Raw genomic sequence first — 19299 nt, 5'->3', positions numbered from 1 at the left:
TATTTGTTTACTTTCGGGGACATATTCATCCTCGTGTTGTGTGGACCATATAATGGCGATATAATATGATTCATTCGGTGGAATTAATTTTTTGGCTTTTGATCCTTTCTTTTTTTTTTTATTATAGTTTCATTGGGGTCTTGTGCTTTATTTTTATGAATTTTTGGTTTAATAGCTTTTTTTAATATCTATTTATTTTACACAGATAATAATATCCTACAAAAGAAACAATCAAGGTACCATTTTTTGAAGGTTGCCCTCACCAGCCTCCAAGGAGGCTTGCCCTCTCTTGGCCCTCATCAATCCTTCGTGAGGATCATCCTTGTCCACGTCAGTGATTTCCAATTAAAAATTGACCAAATTGATTCAATTGTTAAAATGTAAAAATATTTAAAACTTAATTGACAAATTCAAATGTTGAGAACTGAAAAATGTAATAAAATAAGACTTTTTGGATAATTTACCCTTAAAAAAATGTCAATGTGTCTAGCACAAAATTTTGATTGAGCAAAAGGTAGAAATTTATCTAGACACGCCTTAAATCCCTAATAAGAAATGCTCAAGGGAGCGAGCTTATGCCGCGCATCATGATTATTGTTTTTTTTTTTTTTTGGTAAAGTACATCATGATTATTGTTTATATGCTCTAGAATCAAAAAGAAAAATAGCCTCCCTAATAAGAAATGATCGAGACCGTGGTAATCCTACCCTCGGCCCTTTGTAACAAAAAGAAAAAAGAAAAAGAAAGAAACACATCTTGAGTTTTATCGAGTTCGGGTTGTCAAGGATTGTATTTTGACAAATCCAATCGTTGCACGATATGCCTTAGTGAAAAACATTAGAATCACTGCAATTTTTGGTTTATTGTGTTTGTTTGGATATAATACGCGGAAACGACATGATCTTTTTCAAATTATATCAACGCGAAATCACTGAGAGAAATAAACGAGAAAATCGGGACATCGAAATTTATGTGGTTCGGTTCGGTCGAGTATCGGTATCTCATCCACGGGAATAGCCGACAACAAATAGTCTACTAAAATAGGAGAATCAGAGTTTACAATCGCTCAATTGCTCAAATATTTCTCGCACCTAGATTTAACCCCAAACCCTAAGTGTATAAATAACATTTCACTTGGGAGATAAACTCACGGCACAAATTACCCTGCAATGAAACTCTCTACCTACGGCTTGACGAGGCTTCAAGATCTTGGGATCTTCTTCGAGCGAAGTGAACATGCGGCTTCTCACGTACGTAGGGTTTCTTTCGCAGCTTCTTCAGCGGCTTCTCACTTCGGCGGCTTCGTTCTTCTTTTTCCTCGTAGGGTTTCTATTTCTTTTATACGTGTGCCCCAAAAGTCAAAGTTTGACTTTTGGGCCCCACGAGAATTCAATCTTCACGAGCAAAGGACTTCACGCCAAGAAAGGAGACCTCTTCGTACAGGGACTTCATCGGCAAAAGGAATTCGGCAGTGCAAGGATCCAAAAGGAAATAGGAAACCTGGGCCCACCGTGGATAACATCTTTTAGCGACAATTCCGAAAGAAGGAATTCATATACCGTGTGCCCATTTATTTATTTTATATTTCCTCTTTTTTGGCGAAAAACTCGAGACATAATTTTAACAGTGTCTTTTATGCTCCAGTTGGAAATTCGAGTTCAAGCTCGGGTTGTGCTCTGTATTATTCTTCTTGACTAGTCGAAACGAGCTCAAGTATATCAAAGTAGGATACCCTACAACCCAAGCTCAACTGATCAAGCTCAACGAACTTGAGCTGATTGAGTCTTCATTTTCAAATCAGATCAGCACAGAGTCGAGTCGTGCCTTGCTCATGTTTTCGGTCGACCGAACACGGCTTGATTGCTCATGACATTACTCCGGTCTTCACTTCTTGTTGATCTCGCTGAAGATTGCAGAATCCCAGAACGAGCTATCGGAGGTAAGGGCCTCCGGTTTTCAGGGATTGACTTCATCAGCTGCGTGCTATTTGGAATCACCTTCCGCTGCGCAGTCGGAAGAGACGTGGACAACGTTCAGCTCAAGACAGGAACATCCATGGACTGAATTTGGATAGTTTCCTGTCGCATGCCTTTTCTTGCGCGGTGTACATAGCCGAGGATCTGCTTACATTTGCTTTTTTTTAACTTATTACGTCTCCTCACGCTTCATTCAGAAATTACCATATGAGACAATATCTCTTAAGAGACGTGTGAAATTTACCAACTACTTTGGTCATTTATCATAACAATTCATTGCTAATGGCATATGTCCAATTCTCACTTTAGAGTACTAATGAAGAGGGCATGCACATAGAGCATAGTCTTTACAATTGTACTTGAATTATAATCATGTTATGACATTTATGTTTGGTAATTGTAGATACTCATTTTTCACAACACTTCAGTTTTCAAATGCACTCAATGAAAAATCAATGCACACTTCGATCATGCATAGTTTTTACTGCGTGAAGGGTGAAAATTGCTCAACTAAATCGAGGAGCTCTCGACCAAATTATTCTAATCATCATGGTCGAAGTCAAGCGAGGGTGCAAAAGCCAGGTCGCGACTTGCATAAATTTGGCAAAAACGAGAGGACAAAGTTCAATCACGAGGGCGATTCGAAACGGAAAGAAGATGGGTTTGGGCGATGCACATGTCAAAGCTTAGAGGAATTCAAGCCACGCACACAAGCCCACGAGAGAAGTCATGAGAACAGCCTTTGCAAGCAAACGTGGAAGTTAAGGAATATTTCATTACAAGTGAGGTTCCAACGTCGAGAATGATTCAGATGACCACATTAGGCACGGCCCATTATCTTTGCTGGGCTTATTATAGTCTCTTCTCCTTTAGCAAGAAGTCAAGAAGCAACCAAGTTACAATTAGCTCTTGAGGATTGTTCCAAACTTAACCCAGTTGAGCGATTGGTTGCGCTCATCGACCAAATCGATGGTAAACAAGTGGCCTCTCGCCTAGGTTTGGGCCAGGCGAGGCCAAGCCATGAGGGCCTGGTTAGGCAAGGGTGTTGTGACCCTTGCCTAGATTCAATGAGGGCCATGACGTCATCGCCTATGGTCAACGACTCTTAGTCCAAAACAAATGTAACAAAAAGAAAAATACCCAATAAAATTATAAATAAAAAAAAAGTTCATTAAAATTTTATTAAAAAATATCTACATCAATCCCGAACGTACCACGTAGAACCGTTGGCGTCTGCATCAACAATTTTTTAACCAATATTGTCCAGATCGACTCAATTAATAAAATATAAAAAATGTTTATGATTGAATTGAAACAAATACAATAAGTTCATGTTTTTTTTTTATATATAATTTCCTTTGAATATTAGTATATGGCAATAATTCTAGATATTCGTATGGACCGGTACCTTTTCTACAACGTGACCTAATTAGTACTATATTCAACAATTGGCGACTTATACGCTAGGGCAATAACTTGCCTTCTCTCATTAGCGAATCCAGGTGAAGTTGTGTAAGCAAAGATTGCACCGTGGGCAAATGGCAATAATGCACGACTTTATGCCTCCTCGCCCCTTTCCTAGCAGGCTTTGTGCCCACTTTAGTGCGTAGGGATACTAAAAAATAGCCAAGGCATCAAGGGGTCGCAAAGGTGATTTGATATAGAATAACATGCAAATGCATTTATGGAAACATTTGAACATCATAAAAGTGGGCGGTCCCACAAATAAAAAATGATTGCATGATCTTCAAGATTACAAGTGGATTAAAATATTTGATTCATGCATTTCCCTTAATTTCCGAGATGTCACAAATTTTAGATGTATTTTGTATTTTGAAATTTTCCTTTTATATTTTTCCTAACTTTCCATTTGCACTTCATTATTCAAAATAAACACGTTAGGGATTCTTATATGGAATACTTCGTGGTGGCTGTCGGCTTACAAGGTTTCCTAGGTTACCGAAAATATAAACACTATCTTTTGGGATCATTTCCAAGCATAACTTTCTCTGTGACATGATTGAAGGGTCTGCGCAGAAGAAAATCTAGGAAAGGCTATCGTGGATCTACGCCATACACTTCACATTGGTACGATGACTTTTTAGAAGTCTTCTTCACATGATGGGGACCAAACCCCATTAGCCATATTTGTAGCATAGGAGAAGCTCTTCGTCCCTCAAATCCATCGTTGAAATTCCCCTTGAAAAGTCTACTTAGGACCATTTACATGAGAACTAGTGATTTCTTGTTTATATGCGACGGCGATGGAATTTTCTAACATTTATAGAAATATGTTTGAGAATTGGAAAATGCTAGAAGAATGGAAATTTTGAATTGCATTGATATCTGTGCAATAAATTTTGTACTGATTTGGTGCTTTTCTTTGTTTTTTGAAGTTTTTTCCCTTTATGGTAGATATGAAATACGTTAGAACAAGTTGACTATATATATGCCATGGCTTTGTAGTGTGGACACCACTTTAGATGCATAATTGAGATTCTTAATCTTCGATTTTTCTTCTGGGGGGCCATTTCTTTATGCTTGATTATCGAACCAAAGGTTCGCACTTCACATGTTCAGGGAAAAAGATAGCGGGAATCTCGATCTCCAAAAGCCGAGGTGAACGCTCCTTCTTCTTCTTTGGTTCCTCTTTTCAAAGCGTGAATCTCTCTCAAACCGCGAGTCCTCAGACGCGACTTTTCCTACGGTCTGAACAACGTAAGTAAGAGGTTGGAATGGAGGAGCCGAACCCTTTTTTACCTTTGCACCATGGCCGACCACCTCGCTCTTTCTCTCTTTAGTCTCGTCTCTTTCTCTTTCCCTTTAGCATTTTCCTGCAAAAGCCTCTCTTTTCCTTTGTTTAATGTCGATAGAAACACTATTTAATACTTTGTCAAAGCTGATGTGAAAGTACAGCAACCATCGAGAAGCAGTACACACCGTTATGGTTGGTTGAGCAACTCTTTATCTTTATCCGTCCTTTACTTTTACTGGGGTTTTACTAATGGCTAGAGGTGTTAAATGGGATGTGCAACCCATTTATGGATAAATAGGTTATTAATGGGTCAAGTTTTATTTCATAAAGCACCCATAATGGATTTTAAAGGGTCAAGACTAAGATATATGAGTTTTAAATGGGTCAGTTCTCTGACCCGTTTATGACCCATTTATCAACCCATTAAAAATGAACCCATTTATTTTAACTCAAAACCTCACTATCTCTCTCTCTTCTCTTTAACTTTACATTTTTTTTTAATAAAAACCGAAATTATAATAATTTTTTTTTAATTTTTTCTTTCTTTCTTCTTCCTCCGGTCACCAGCGACCGGCCAGGCGAGCCTCGAGCTCGCTGGCGTCGGGTGAGGTGGAGGCCTCGCGGATCTGGCGAGACGTGAACTCGCTGGCGTCCGGCGAGGGGCGAGCCTAGAGCTCGCCGACATCCGCTGAGGCTCAAGCCTTGCCGATCGGGCGAGACTCGAACTCACCAGCGTCGGGTGAGGCTCTAGCCTTGCCAGATCTGGCGAGGGGCGAGCTCGAGCTCGCCGGCATCGGTGAGCCGGCGAGCCGGCTTGCTCGTGGCCGGGCCGCGGCCGTCGTCGTGGCCGATGGCCAGCCAAATAAGAGGAAGAAGAAAAATAAAAAAAAATAAAAAATAAAAGAGAAAATTAAAAATTAAAAAATAATTAAAATTTTATTTTTTAAAAATATTATTATTATTATTATTTTAAAATTATAAAAATTATCCAATCATGTTATCAATACCATTTTGAAATATATATAAGCTTTTTTAGGTTTTGTTAAATGAGTCGGGTATGGGTTGAGTATAGATCGAGTCGGGTATGAGTAAAAAAATTTACACTACAATAAATGGGTCATAAACGGGTTAAATTGGTCGATTTGGGTCGGACCATTTATGACCCGACCCAAACCCGATCCGACCTGCCCATTTAACAGGTCTTCTAATGGCCAAGACGAATGTGCAAGACAAGCCATTGGCCCGTGAGATTTAGGAGAAAACGGTCTCAGCATGGATGGATGTTTTGGGTGTCAAAAGAGATAGAAAGCGAGCAAGCAAAGAGATGAAAGTGTTCATTGATATGCACGGGGTCCTGCGCGCGATGAGTAAAAGGATGACCTAACCCAACCAACCTTTCCAACAACCCCTAAACTTTAATCTTTTCTTGGGGTATCAACCAATCTTCATTCACAAGTTATACCTCATCACGAGAAACAGGACTAACTAACCCAGCCAATGGCTTGACAAAGATGATTTGAAAATTCTGGGAGTTAGATTTCCTCTGACGTAACCATCTCGAACGTTTTGTTTCTCTAGAACATGCCTTTCTTCTCACGCTCGATGAAGACTTCTTGATTGGGTTTGGGTAAACTGTTTGCTTTCTCTTCTCTCTCTCTGCAAGGACCAACCTGTCTTTAAATTGAGAAAACAGGCCAATCTTGTAAAGGAGATGACACCTATCCATTTCTCAAATGAGGGAAGGGTCACACCTCGGTTAGGTCCTTTTTAAACGGCCCCCCTCCCCTCCCTCCTCTCCCTCTCTCTAGCATGTATAAACGTGACCTATGTTGTGATGCCTCTTTCAACAGTTGAATCCTCTCTAACGTAGAAGGAACGCGAGTGACGTGATGGTGGCAAACATGGCGAGGACAAGAAGTGCATTCGGTTTCGCTTTCATGAGGCTGGCGTCTTGTTTGATGGTATCTAGCGTGTATGGTGATTATCCCCATTTCAGCGGTCGGTACGGCGATCAAACGCAGAAATTCCAAGAGCTCAAGGCGTCGGTATTTCGGCGTGATATGGTTTCTCTTGCAGCATCCCCGGTCGCCGCGGGGCCACAGCCGGTATTAAATCTATCTTTGAAGTCAAACACTTTATTACACGTTCGTAGTGAAATGTAATTCCATGAATGACGATGACTCAAATGCTTGCAGGGGTCCCCAAGTCCAAGAGTATATCCGGTTACGTCGTACGGCGCAGATCCAACAGGCGATAAAGATAGCACAGATGCATTGATGGCGGCAATGGCAGATGCGGTTCAAGCTTCAGGAGAAGGTGTCTTGATCGAGGGTATAACTAATCTCGGAGGTGCTCGGATTAGCCTCGAAGGAGGAAATTACAAGATCAGCCGTCCCCTGCGCTTCCCATCAGCTGGTGTCGGAAATGTCATGGTATTTCTTCACAGGATATATCGAAAATTCCCGAGTTAATGCCTAGGCGCAGTAATTTTTTCGCTGATAATTTCCAGACGTCAGTACTTGACTCCCCAAATGCAACTAGTATTCTCAATCAGGTTATTGAACGAGTGAGGCTGATATCTGGTTTCTTAGATTAACTCTGCTCAATTTACTTGACAGATTCATGGAGGCGCATTACATGCATCGGATGATTTCCCAACTGACGGGTATCTGATCGACCTATCGAGCAACTCTTCGTCGACATATAACTTCGAGTTCATAACTTTTAGAGACCTCATGCTGGACTCTAACTACAGGGGAGGAGGCATTTTCATTCCGAAATCTCTTAGAACGAGCATCGATAATTGCTATATCGCCCATTTTACCAGCAACGGCATATTAGTACAGGATGGCCACGAGACCATGATCAGAAACTCCTTTTTGGGCCAACACATCACTGCAGGTGGAGACCCTGGAGAGCGTAACTTCTCCGGCACAGCCATCAACTTAATGGGTAACGATAATGCCGTGACCGACGTGGTCATTTTCTCAGCTGCCATCGGCATAATGGTGTCCGGTCAGGCTAATGTGCTAACAGGGGTACATTGCTATAATAAAGCAACGGGCTTTGGTGGAACCGGGATCTATTTGAAATTGCCTGGTAACACACAAACCCGGATACTGAATTGTTACATGGACTACACCGGTATAGTCGCCGAAGATCCGGTACAGCTCGATATTTCCAATTGTTTCTTCCTTGGCGATGCCTATGTAGTGTTGAAATCAATTAACGGTGTCGTGAACGGAGTGAATATCAGGAACAACATGTTCACCGGATCGGGTAAGGGGATCGACATTGTCCAGCTGGATCAATCGAGTGGTCCTTTTAAGGAAATTGACCAAGTTTTGATCGACGCGAACAATGTGAACGGGATGACTGCGAGATCTACGGTCGCTAGGGGTTCTGCAAAAGGGAACGGGACCTCATGGACTGTCGATTTCAGCTCAATTCTTTTGTTTCCAGATCTGATCAATTACGTCCAGTATTCGTTGAGTGCAAGCAGCGGCTCTTTCCCGAAACATTCCCTGAGGAACGTGTCGAACAACAGCGTGGTCGTCGAGTCTGATGTTGCTGTTTCTGCCAGTGTTTTTGTCATGGTAGAACAGGGCAAAAAGCTACCAGGTTAAGCCCATTGAATTCTTTGGTGTTGAATAGCCAGCATAAGCAAAAAAATCTATTTCGCCAATCGTGAATTGTCTGTAGGGGAAAATGTCAATACAAGCAATCCAATTAAATTGGAACACTGTCGAATGTGAGTTCAGATGAGTAATGATGTAGGCTGTGTTCTCTCAAGTCCTGCAACGGAAAACGAATTTTCAAGTCCATACCAAACGTGCGACTTAAGCTTCCGGAGTCCGTGCCATCAAAATTGAAAAAATTGGCTCCATGAGCCTCGAAAACCATCATGAATCTTGACGTTCGGATAGCAAGCGAAGCTCAGCTAAGCTGAATCTAGCTATCTTTGAACCCGCCGCGACGAAAACGTTGCCAAGCACGGCACTAAGGCGACGTTTCAAACAAAGTGTCCTATCAAGCAAAGAATAGCGAAGGCAAAGTTTGACATTCTATCCGCAGTTCGGCCACTTTGAAGTCTGCATTTGTCACTCTCGTTGTTTAACGCATACGGTCATTGCAACGCTATGCGTTCTTAATGTTAAAAACCATGACGAAATGAACAATCTACCCTCACATCCGTCTCGTTCCCGCGAGCTCTTGTCAATGGCTAGAGAATTCCAGGTTATGCTAGTGTCGGCAGGTGCATGCCGCCTGCAATTTGGTCGGTCGGATTCCACATCGAGTGTCCTGTGCTTGTACACGTCGGATCACACGCAGTTCCCTGGGAGCGTACACGGGGCATGGGTTCTCTAAACGAAAGCAAATTCGCAGATGAACTGTCTCCAATTTCTGAGGTAGGGAGCAGGAAACTGGGGGACGGTCAAGACCTCTGCGTGGTAGAGACGTCGGGCTACGCTCCCACGTCTCTAGAAGGTCGTCTTCCGCACGGAACAACGACTGGCGCAGCTGTTACCAGTCGTCTTCCTGGAAGCAGGTTAGCTCTCTTAGATCAGCAAACCTTTCCTGGCGAGGCTCGAGCATGCATTGACACGACTCGAGCCTCGTCAGTCGTGCAGTTAGAGTTGTTGAGCCTAAAGCCATTGACGAAATGATGGCAACGGGAACTCTGCTCGTTCTTGCGGTGGAATTGGAAAGTGGACGCTTCTCTGTCCTGATGACTTTTATTTTCCTTTCCAGACGAAAGCATTTTGTATTTGAACAGGGAGGAACATGAGCTTTGTTGAGGTCAACATCGGTTCACTAGAAATAATTGCGATAAGACAGGCCATCAATTTGAATTTTAGGCTGCATACTTTTCGTATTCGATGAAAGAATTCTATCATTCCATACCCGAAAGTCTGGACTGCTTATTGTGCTAGTATTCTTCGATGACTATTGGCATTCGTTTTCGATGAAAGAATTCTATCATTTCACACCCGAAAGTATGGACTTCTTATTGTGCTAGTAGTCTTCGATGACTATTGGCATTGGCTGCAAGTGCATCCATCCCAATCTAACTAGAGAACTGGATCAAATCAGCCAGTTTTGGATGATTGACGCAAAAATAGGTTTGGTTCCAAATGCCAACCGGTTCGACTCATGATTCTTGGGGAGGAAAAGTACCGACCAAACCTTATCTACAAAATTAGCCCGGAGTACATACAATTATCTTTTTGGATTAATATCACGAAAAATTATACCTTTGACAATTTTATAATAATTTAGTACATTTATAATGAATTTATCTTATGTTAGTTTCGTGTAATTTTTATTATTAAATTGCCAAGTTGAATGATACGTAATAGTTAAACGGTATACCAATTTGAAACTTCCTCTATGTTTGTCATAGTTGTACTTGTTTATGGTTTTTTTATGATATTAATCAAGTTTAACATATGCTATTTTCGTCACAAATATACCGGTTTAGGATTTTTGTTGTAAAAAAATTAGTTTTTGGTAAATATGTCGCAAGTGTATCAATTTGAGGTTTTCATGATTAAAAATTAGTTTTTAGTAAATTTGTCACAGATATATCAATTTGAGATTTTTCATAGTATTAATCATGTATTTTTTAATAGCAAAAACCAAAAAAAAAAAAGTTGAAGACAAAGTAGTTATAACAAAAATCATTAAAAATAATAATAATAACACTGTCGATCGGGGGAATCGGCTTGGAAATTGGTAACATGGACGTCGGCAATCCTATGTAACATTACCGATGCCGACATGGATATTTTTAAATGATTTTTTACTAATTTTTTGATTTGTTTGTTTATTATTTTTTAAAGAAATTTCCCTTTTTCTCATTTTTCCTTTTCTTTTTTTTTTCCTTTCTTTGGATTGTGGCCAGTATTGGCCATTGCCGGCGATTGGCTACAAGCGAGAGTGAGACCCTTGTGGCCTGGCAAGGGTGGCCCTTGATGAATCAAGCAAGGGCTCAACCCTCGCCGCCCAGATCTAGCAAGGGCACTACCCTCAAGGCCTGGTTGAGGATGGCCCTTGCCAAACTTGGCGGGGGTAGCGAGGGTTGAGTTCTCATCAAATTTGGCAAGGGCCATGACACCCTTGCTGACCCATGATGCCCTCATTGGCCCCTGCTCGTGGCTAGAGTCCAAAGAAAGGGGAAAACAAGGAAAATTTAATTTAAAAAATTGAAAAATTAGTAAAAAATTATTTTAAAATATTCACGTCAAAATCAGTGATGCCATGTAGGATCCCTAACATTCACTTCAACTATTTCTAGCCTAAATTGGTCGAATGAACCGAATTGAAACTAATTTGATAAGATTTAGAACCAAATCGGTCCAATTAAAAATTTATAATCGAATTGGTATCATTGCAATAAGTTTAGGTTTTTTTTTTTTTGTACTTTCCCCCAAACCTATTGATGTCTAAGAGTGAGTGAATAGGTTATGGTTAGGAATGAAATGCCACTAGAACTGAGAGCTGGCTTGGGGTGCGCCACAGTTGGCTAGACATCTAGGGGTTAAGCATTGTTTCAACGTGTTCCTCAAGAATGGTCCCGAACCAAGGTAAGCTTTGAAATTCTAAATACGACCTCTAGGTCGGCCATCGAGAGGAAACTTTTGTAGTTTGCAAATTAGCAATTTCTTTTACTAACTTATCAATTTTTATGTACATTTCGAACTTGCCAACTCTTATATATGAAATAATCAAACTAAATTAGATTAACTTATCAACTTTCAGTGCAAAAAGCCATGCTTGGATGGCGACGGATACAAAATGCGGTTTGTGCTCGAGTAGCGGAGACAGAATGACACGTCGCGATCCATCTACGGAGAAACATGCGCAATGTCGTACGAGGTGGGACTGCCCGTCGCAGTGGAATCCAAGTCGATGCAAAACGCGGTCACGCCCGCCCAACGCGTCCTTTCGTTTGCAAATGTCGTTTCCACAATAATTGGGTTAGAAAAATATCTTCTTGCACCGTCGGATTTGAATTGGCTGGGAGAGCCATTCATGTCCATAAATGTCAAGCTTAATCATCTCGTCGTGCGAGAGGAGTATGCCATATATTTGCATTTAGATGCACGGTTGATATGGTATGCTAAAATCCTTTGAAAATCGTTTTTTTTAGGATAAATTTGTTTGGTCATCGAAGGCGATTCGCTTACTTTAACCGCACTTGTTTAGGCGATGTTAACGGATTAAAACGAGCACAGGGAGATTACTTCAATGCGGCCGAAAATCTCATAGGCTGTTTAGAAATATGCCCAGAAAATGAGTTGTGCAATAAGTATTCTTGCATACAATTCAGATCCTCTAGATTTAAGTTGTGAAGTAACCCTTTAAAGAGACCGACACACTGGCATAAAACTGCTTGGACATCACAGCCTGATGCTGGTCCGAAACCTCCATGGTGGCCACGCTAGAGGTCGTGCATTCTCCATTCGCTCTTCGTGACAAAGGGGCCTCAACGTAGAGGCTCGGCTGATGTCGAGGAGGTGCGAGGGCAACAACCGTGCAATGAGGAGGCAACACTGCGGCCGGAGGGGCGATGGCTCGGTTGGATTTGTGGCAAAGGGGTTGGGAAAAGAGAATGAGAAATGCGCGGGACTAATTTGATGTTCAAGGTAAATTTTATCAAAGCACAAGGTACCTTGATCGAACAAGGTATTATGATACTAAATAGAATTCCAGTCCTCACATGTTTTATAACTGTATCGAGATCATAAGCAGCGGAATGATAAAACCAATGCACGTTAACTCAATCTGCAAATGGTGAGCAAGGAGCCGAGATCTCTCTCTCTCTTCTTCAGCCATATTGATTTTGTTTGTGATTTATTATTTTTTTCTTTTCTTTTCTCTCAATTTAAATTTGGAACTTTCTTCCCAGGGTCTAGACGACCATCGCCAATTGGTAACGCTATAGTTATTAAAGAAGGAATATCCCACACGTGTTCATCAATGACAAAGATACGAGATCTAGTGATTAGCCACCGATTACCTTACTTAACAAATATGTTTATGTGGAATGAGTATATGCTTAATCCCAGTGCTCCATTGATCCTCTTTATTTTTTGGATTAAGCTTTGTTTTGCAATATCATGGGCTTTACTCTATTTAGATTTGCTTTGCCATGGAATTTATGTACTTCTTATATTTTTTTTTAATAATGAATATAATTCTCTTTCAAAAAAAATAAAAATCAATCAGCAAACTTGCCTACATCATAAACCATTTTCATGGAGGGGAATGTAGTGATTTCCCACGTGCTCTAGAAGAAAAGGAGCGGGGTTCAACCCCAATGAAACTTTTTTTCTGAAAGCTTAGTGATTAAATGGCCCTTGGAACAACATTCTCTTTGCCAATTATTTAATGTTCCGACAACTTGAGGAAAATGACCTGTTGAACATCCATGCTATTCTTACCTGATCAAAGTCGGCATCAAACGAGAGATGGAGAGAAAAGATGCCCTCTGTCCATCTCCCTCCCAGGCCACGCCCAATGAAAAACAAAAGGGAAGTTAAGTGGATGATCAGATAAGCATATCCCCATGCCAACTCTAGAAGATTACAACAACACTGGAGTGAACCTCATCTCCTCTTTATTTACATGTACTATGTGTCCCCCTCCCCACTCTTTTTCCCCATCTCTTCTCCCACCTCTAGTCTAGTCTTCACATTGAACTTGCCCATATGGATGAAACTTCACCCCCTCTCCCACCCCCGGCCCAACCCCGTCCCGGAACGGACAGTTCAATGAGGAGGCGATCAACCTCAACGTCATGGTGATAATCGCCGCCATGCTGTGCGCCCTGTTATGCGCCCTAGGTCTTAACTCTATGCTACAATGTGTCGTCCAGTGCGCCCAGCGTTTGGTCCACGAGCCCGTCCATTGGGTGGAGGCGTCTCGCCGGTCAGTCCCGGGTCTTAAGAAGAAAGATGCGGAAGCTCTACCGACCTCGACTTATGCAAACTCAGGCCCGTCGCCATCGTGTTCGCCGCCCTTAGCCTGCGCCATTTGCCTCATGGATTTCTCGCCGGGAGAGAACACGAGGGTGCTCCCCAAATGCAGCCACAGATTCCATGTTGGTTGCATTGATAAGTGGCTGCTTTCTCAGTCTACTTGCCCTACATGTCGCCAACCACTCTAGTCATTAGACTCTTGAGTTGTGGGTAGATATTGAATCTACTGAGCTGTCTCTCTTGATTTGGAATTTCAAGTATGATCTCCCATTTCTCTCTGTGCCTAGAGTTAGTAAGGTAACAATCAAATTCATAAGTCCATTTATCTCGTGGCACTATGTAATTCGTCTATGTTATGTGAATTCATCGTTGATGAAGTCCTCGGAAAGGGTTGGCCAAAATATTTCATGCTACTCTTTTTTGTTCACTTGGCCCTATGACATTACCTATTGGATGGAACTTTCTTGGCACAATTACATAATAAGTTTTAAAATTTGTCACGATAATGCACTCAAGTTTTATAACTTATACTTCATGCATTTAAGTCCTAAATTTGCAACTTCAATGCACTCTGTGTACTTCCATTAGCTACAGCAATTTCACATGGATGAAAAATGCCATATGAGTTTTTCATTTATTTTTTCAATCCTATGTGATTTTTAGCAAAACAGGTCACATGAAATTTTTCATCGTCTAAAATCCAAAGGAGATAATAGATGGATCAAAGTTGACAATTATGACAAGTTCTAGGAATTAAATGCACAAAATGAAAGTTTTGGAAAACTCTCTTGTCATTGTCCAAAACTTTCTTTGAAGCAATGTCTAAGAGATACTATACAACTGCCATTCAATGTGCCATATGTGCAACGAATGTGATTAACCTATAGTAACAGCCTAACCAGGGTTATAATGTTTTGAGCAATGCAATTTCAAGATAAAGAGACCGAGATTTATGGTTCTTACAATGTAAGATACACGAGGTGCCCATCATTCTTAGATAGAAAATTCACTTTTGCATAATGAAGAATAAACATTGCTATTTGTGTCATGAATCAGTGATTCGACTCAAATTGATAGATTATTACACGAAATGAACAACTGAAGGACTTCATAAGAACATTTGAGACGAATAAGAACTTTATAAGATTTTTCCTCTTTCTTTTCTTCTTTTACATTTGGTTTTTGGGTCGATATGGGTCTGTACTGCTGAAATTGGGCTTCGATTCGGGCCAGAGGATCGAGCCTCAATAAAGTATCAGAAGCTTCAACCTGTCTTGTTAAGTTCTACCACCTTAACTCCTATTTCCAATGGATTTGCTTTTATCATATTAATCTAATTGTCACTTCATCTCTAATTATTCCTCCAAAACATTTTTAATTTATCAAATTTCATATATAGTTTCCACCATGTCTATGTAAGTCTCCTTTATAAAGGATTTTAGATATTTCCCCGGCAAATAAAAGTCAAACTTTTCCAGTAGCATATTTTCTAAGAAGTATGAAGTTGAAAGCAGAAATCACTCTTATTTCATTTTGATTTTTTTTAAATGATTACTTATATCGCTTGAAATACTTAATCAATAAAAAATATTTTTATTATCAATAACAATTTTTCTAAACATTTTCTTAAACGAGGAAAATATTTTCATTCATTCATTTATGTAAATAATCAATTTTTGGAAAATATTTCTCAAATCATTATTTCTCGTAAAATAAATGGAGTCTAAATAAAGTTAGTTGGCCTACTTCTCTTATACGGGTATGAATAAAAATTTTTATCTAAATTGCATAATTACTGTATGTTAAAAAAAATGCGAGGTAGCTATTATTAGTAAAATTTGTCCATAAATATTCTAATCAAGCAATCTTTATTAGTTTTAATGCATATGTGCGCTCGCTTCCTTCGAATATGAAAGTGAAATGGCATGCGATTTGAATATTTGCCATTCCATAGTAGTATATTTATGTACCTCACAACTTCCTGATCATGCCATCTAAAGCTACTTCATGGACTGATTTGAATTATTATTTTTCCTCTTTACTAAGCCCTTTTCTGGAATATCTTTTACTTATCGGACTATAATAAATTTTCTCATCTTGACAACAGGGACAGATCATCTATGTTCACACAATAAATTAGTATGAAGAAGATATGGTTTCATAATTTCATTTTGCAAGACTATGTGGAATAAGAATTAAGAAAAATAATTATGATTTTTTTGTGTGTGGGTGAGGATCCAAAGGGGGAGGGCTGAACAGGGATATTCTTTTTTCCAGGCGGGCAGTGGTTGAAATTATAGAGTAGATGGGGGCAGAGACAGGCTTAGGCTGAGTAGAGAGGGTGTCGGAGAATTTATAGGGTCAAACGAAAAGGGCCAACAGTCAACCAACAGGTGGGTCTCCCTCTCTCTCTGCTCACCTTCATGTTACTCATTTAATTATTTATATATATATATATATATATATATATATATATATATATATATATATATATATATAGGTGGGTCTCTTTCTCTGCTCCCCTTCATGTTACTCATTCAACTATATATATTGACTGGCAAGTTAATGTTGGGTCCATTTCACCTTTCTCACCTTCTCTGATCTCTGCATATGTTCTGTTATTTGGTGGACCAGCTTCCATGATCCGACTCATGGCCCACTCAGACAAGCTATGGTGATCTAACTCGGGTCACAAATAAACAAAAATTCATGAAAATAATTGAGTTAGTCCTTCTCACCTCAAAAAAAGGATCAACTTTCCCAAAAAAGAAAAAGTAAAAAAAGAAAAAGAAAAAGAAAAAGAAACAAGTACTTTCTAAACTCACAATTTTGATGAATTTGACAAATGATTAATTAAACGATCTATCAAGTAATTTCAATAGGGTAGATATCTGTTCAAATCATAGCATCACTCATGCGAAGCATCTTTGAGGACAAGTTACCATCATGTAAGTGAAAATTTACTTATACACTTTACCTAACTAGTTGAGTTGAAAGATTTGCACATCTCCTATTATTATGAAAATTGCATATTTTCATGAAAAGTCCTACATTTAAAATGATGAGATGAGCGCACTGAAATGTTAAAAATTATTATGAAAGTGTAATTGAGTTTTAAAATTAGTTAAATCAGTGCTATTGAGTCTCTTCATTAACTTTATTGAATTTGGTTAGCCAAAAATGCTAACATTGATTTTTTTTTCTGAATATTTTTTTAAGGTGTGTGATGCTGATGCGGTGTCTATCAGACATCACATACAGAAAACTTGAACCATTCATCACCGTTTTTCTTTCATTGAGGGGCAAATTATGAGAATTTAGAGGTCATTTTCTTCTTTATTTTCTAATAGAAACGCATAAGATTCTCTTAAGATTTTCGGAAACCCTAATTAGAAACCACTGGAGATTACCGACAAGCAGATCCCCTTTCAAACTTAATGCATAACCTTCACTCACATCAAAAATCTTTTTGACATTCTCTGTCTCATGATGAATTTTCTCCCTTTAACGTAAAGCCCAAGTTCAACGGGAGGAGCTGCTCCTCAATCGCAAATATGCGAAAAGAAGTAGATGAACAATTAAGGTGGTTAAGGACAAGGTTAGTACCTTCAAGAATGTCGATCCTGCTCCGAGGAACAAGCGGCTTCAGAGAGGATGGGGCTTTGATCCGGCGGTCTTCTCCTCGGTCTCCTGTTGATCCTTCTTGTTTTCCGTATCTGGTTGTAATTCCGTTCTTTGCCTTTAGGTAGAGTGCAGGAGGTTCGGAGGTTGTCTCCGTTTGTCTTCTTTCTTCCTTAGGAGTTTCGTCGCTTATCGTGTAGCCTTGTGCTCTTTTACATCGGATCCCCCTCACTTTGCCGCCACTGGTCGAGTGTGGGTTATGGTTCCGATCTTTTGTAAGCTTCCCCTCTTTTAATTTAATTACCTTTACCAAAAAAAAAAAAAAACAATTCATCAACGTTTTTCACCATTGTTCTTCTTGACTTTTTTTCCCATCTTTTTCATTTTTTGAACTTTCAAGTTTCATGTGTTTGAAAAAAGTAATAAAAGTCAGGTCGGCATTTTCCGTTATCCAAATTAAATAGAATTAATGAAAAAATTTGATTGTGTTAATTTGATAAATTTCAAGATTTAATTATATCTTTCGAAAAGTTTTAACAGTCAATTATGCCCTCATGCTAAATTTCGGGACCTGCCTAAAATGATTCTGAAGGGTTCGTGTCTCTTTGTTTTGGAAGTACTTCGTATTAAATGAAAATTATTGAAAGCGAATAATAATAGGTCAAGTCATTGTAAAGAGACGTACACAAGAAAGTAAGGAAGAAAATCGTGGCCAACTCATGCATACTTTATTGATGATTTGACGTCATATCTCTTTACATGTACATCGCTTGAATCTAACGTACATTTTTTTTTTTTTTGAGCAAAAATCTAACGTACATTCAAGTGAAAAAGAACAATCACAATGAGAATTTTTGCCAATGACAAGGCTACAACTTTGCGTCGTCGGTGCGGGAAATAAACAAAAGACGTAATAACGTTTTTAAGTCGTGAGATATCGCTTACAGGATCTTAAAATTGGATAATTTTTTTAATTTGGTTTTCAAACCCCCCCCAAAAAAAAATTAAGATCAAATCTAACATGTTCTTTTGATACATAACCTTCAATTGCATCATGCTTGTATCATGTTGTTTTTTCATATTTAAGTGACTAAAGTCAGTCATGAGATTGTTTCATAACCTATGGTTGGTGGTGTAAAATTACTGCTCGTGTGTTAATTAGTCAAACAAAGATGTGAGTATGAGAAGAAGTAATTAGAGTAAAGAGAATCAAGCATTACATTTGACCTCAACTCAAAACCTACTATTAAACAAAGACTTTAACCCATTTGAAGGGTGCATTTATTTCGCAAAAAGCTAATGATTTTGAGAACATTTTTCTCAAAATTGATTGCTTACATCGCTTTAAAAATGAATTAACAAAAAATGTTTTCATTATCTCTACGAGATGTCTAAGCATACATTGTTGTTTATAATTGAAATGTTGGCTACTTTCTAAAGTGAGACAAATAATTATTTTTAGAAAAATATGTTCTGAATTTTTTATTTTCTATGTAATAGACTCACAAAAGTGAGAACAGTTATGGTGTTGGAGCTTGAGAGAGCGGTTAATGTGGGATTGCACAATGAACATTGAACATGATGTTTACCGAGATCATGGAAACATGGAGCAAATAAAGCAGGGACTGCACATGCATTTCAGTATTTGTTGAAGAAGACCCAATAACATATCGGAAGAAAACACGCTTAAATTAATGTCAAAATTTGCCAAATTTTCCACTGAAGCATTTTCCTTTCGAAACAATGTCTTTCCATTTTGATTTTAATTTTGTTGTCAAGTTTTCTATTTTGTAATGCAGGTTCTGAAGGTCACTATATTCGATTTTCGTTTGAGCGTCAATGTGCCTGTAACTTTCACTTGAATTAAATTCAAGAAGAGTTTAATTTCCAATTTCAGGTCTGGCTCTAATCTTCTTTAACTTAGTGTCCTTCGTTTTAATTTCTTTTAAATCTAGCACTGTTA

General features: G+C 39.2%; 2 protein-coding genes across 4 annotated transcripts; one reads left to right on the top strand and one right to left on the bottom strand.

Annotated features, from left to right (window-relative positions):
• Window positions 1-6321: 6321 nt before the first annotated feature.
• On the top strand, window positions 6322-8562 carry LOC104445825 (polygalacturonase QRT3). Of its 2 annotated transcripts, none has more exons than XM_010059753.3 (4): window positions 6322-6486; window positions 6582-6836; window positions 6927-7163; window positions 7350-8562. In XM_010059753.3, the coding sequence occupies exons 2-4, from the start codon at window positions 6621-6623 to the stop codon at window positions 8355-8357; spliced, it is 1461 nt and encodes a 486-aa protein (XP_010058055.2). In that variant the 5' UTR covers window positions 6322-6486; window positions 6582-6620; the 3' UTR covers window positions 8358-8562. The 2 variants fall into 2 exon arrangements, with proteins under 2 accessions (XP_010058055.2, XP_010058056.2); XM_010059754.3 differs by having other exon boundaries at window positions 6322-6491.
• Window positions 8563-13484: 4922 nt separating this feature from the next.
• LOC120293405 lies at window positions 13485-17541 on the bottom strand. 2 transcript variants are annotated; one of them, XM_039312596.1, is made up of 3 exons: window positions 17322-17541; window positions 16308-16394; window positions 13485-13880 (listed from the first exon to the last, which is right to left on the bottom strand). In XM_039312596.1, the coding sequence occupies exon 3, from the start codon at window positions 13846-13848 to the stop codon at window positions 13717-13719; it is 132 nt and encodes a 43-aa protein (XP_039168530.1). In that variant the 5' UTR covers window positions 13849-13880; window positions 16308-16394; window positions 17322-17541; the 3' UTR covers window positions 13485-13716. The 2 variants fall into 2 exon arrangements, with proteins under 2 accessions (XP_039168530.1, XP_039168531.1); XM_039312597.1 differs by lacking the exon at window positions 16308-16394.
• Between the last annotated feature and the right edge of the window lie 1758 nt (window positions 17542-19299).

Source organism: Eucalyptus grandis, chromosome 5 (genome assembly GCF_016545825.1).
Source record: "Eucalyptus grandis isolate ANBG69807.140 chromosome 5, ASM1654582v1, whole genome shotgun sequence".
NCBI lineage: Eukaryota > Viridiplantae > Streptophyta > Magnoliopsida > Myrtales > Myrtaceae > Eucalyptus > Eucalyptus grandis.
This window is presented reverse-complemented; position numbering and strand designations above follow the sequence as displayed.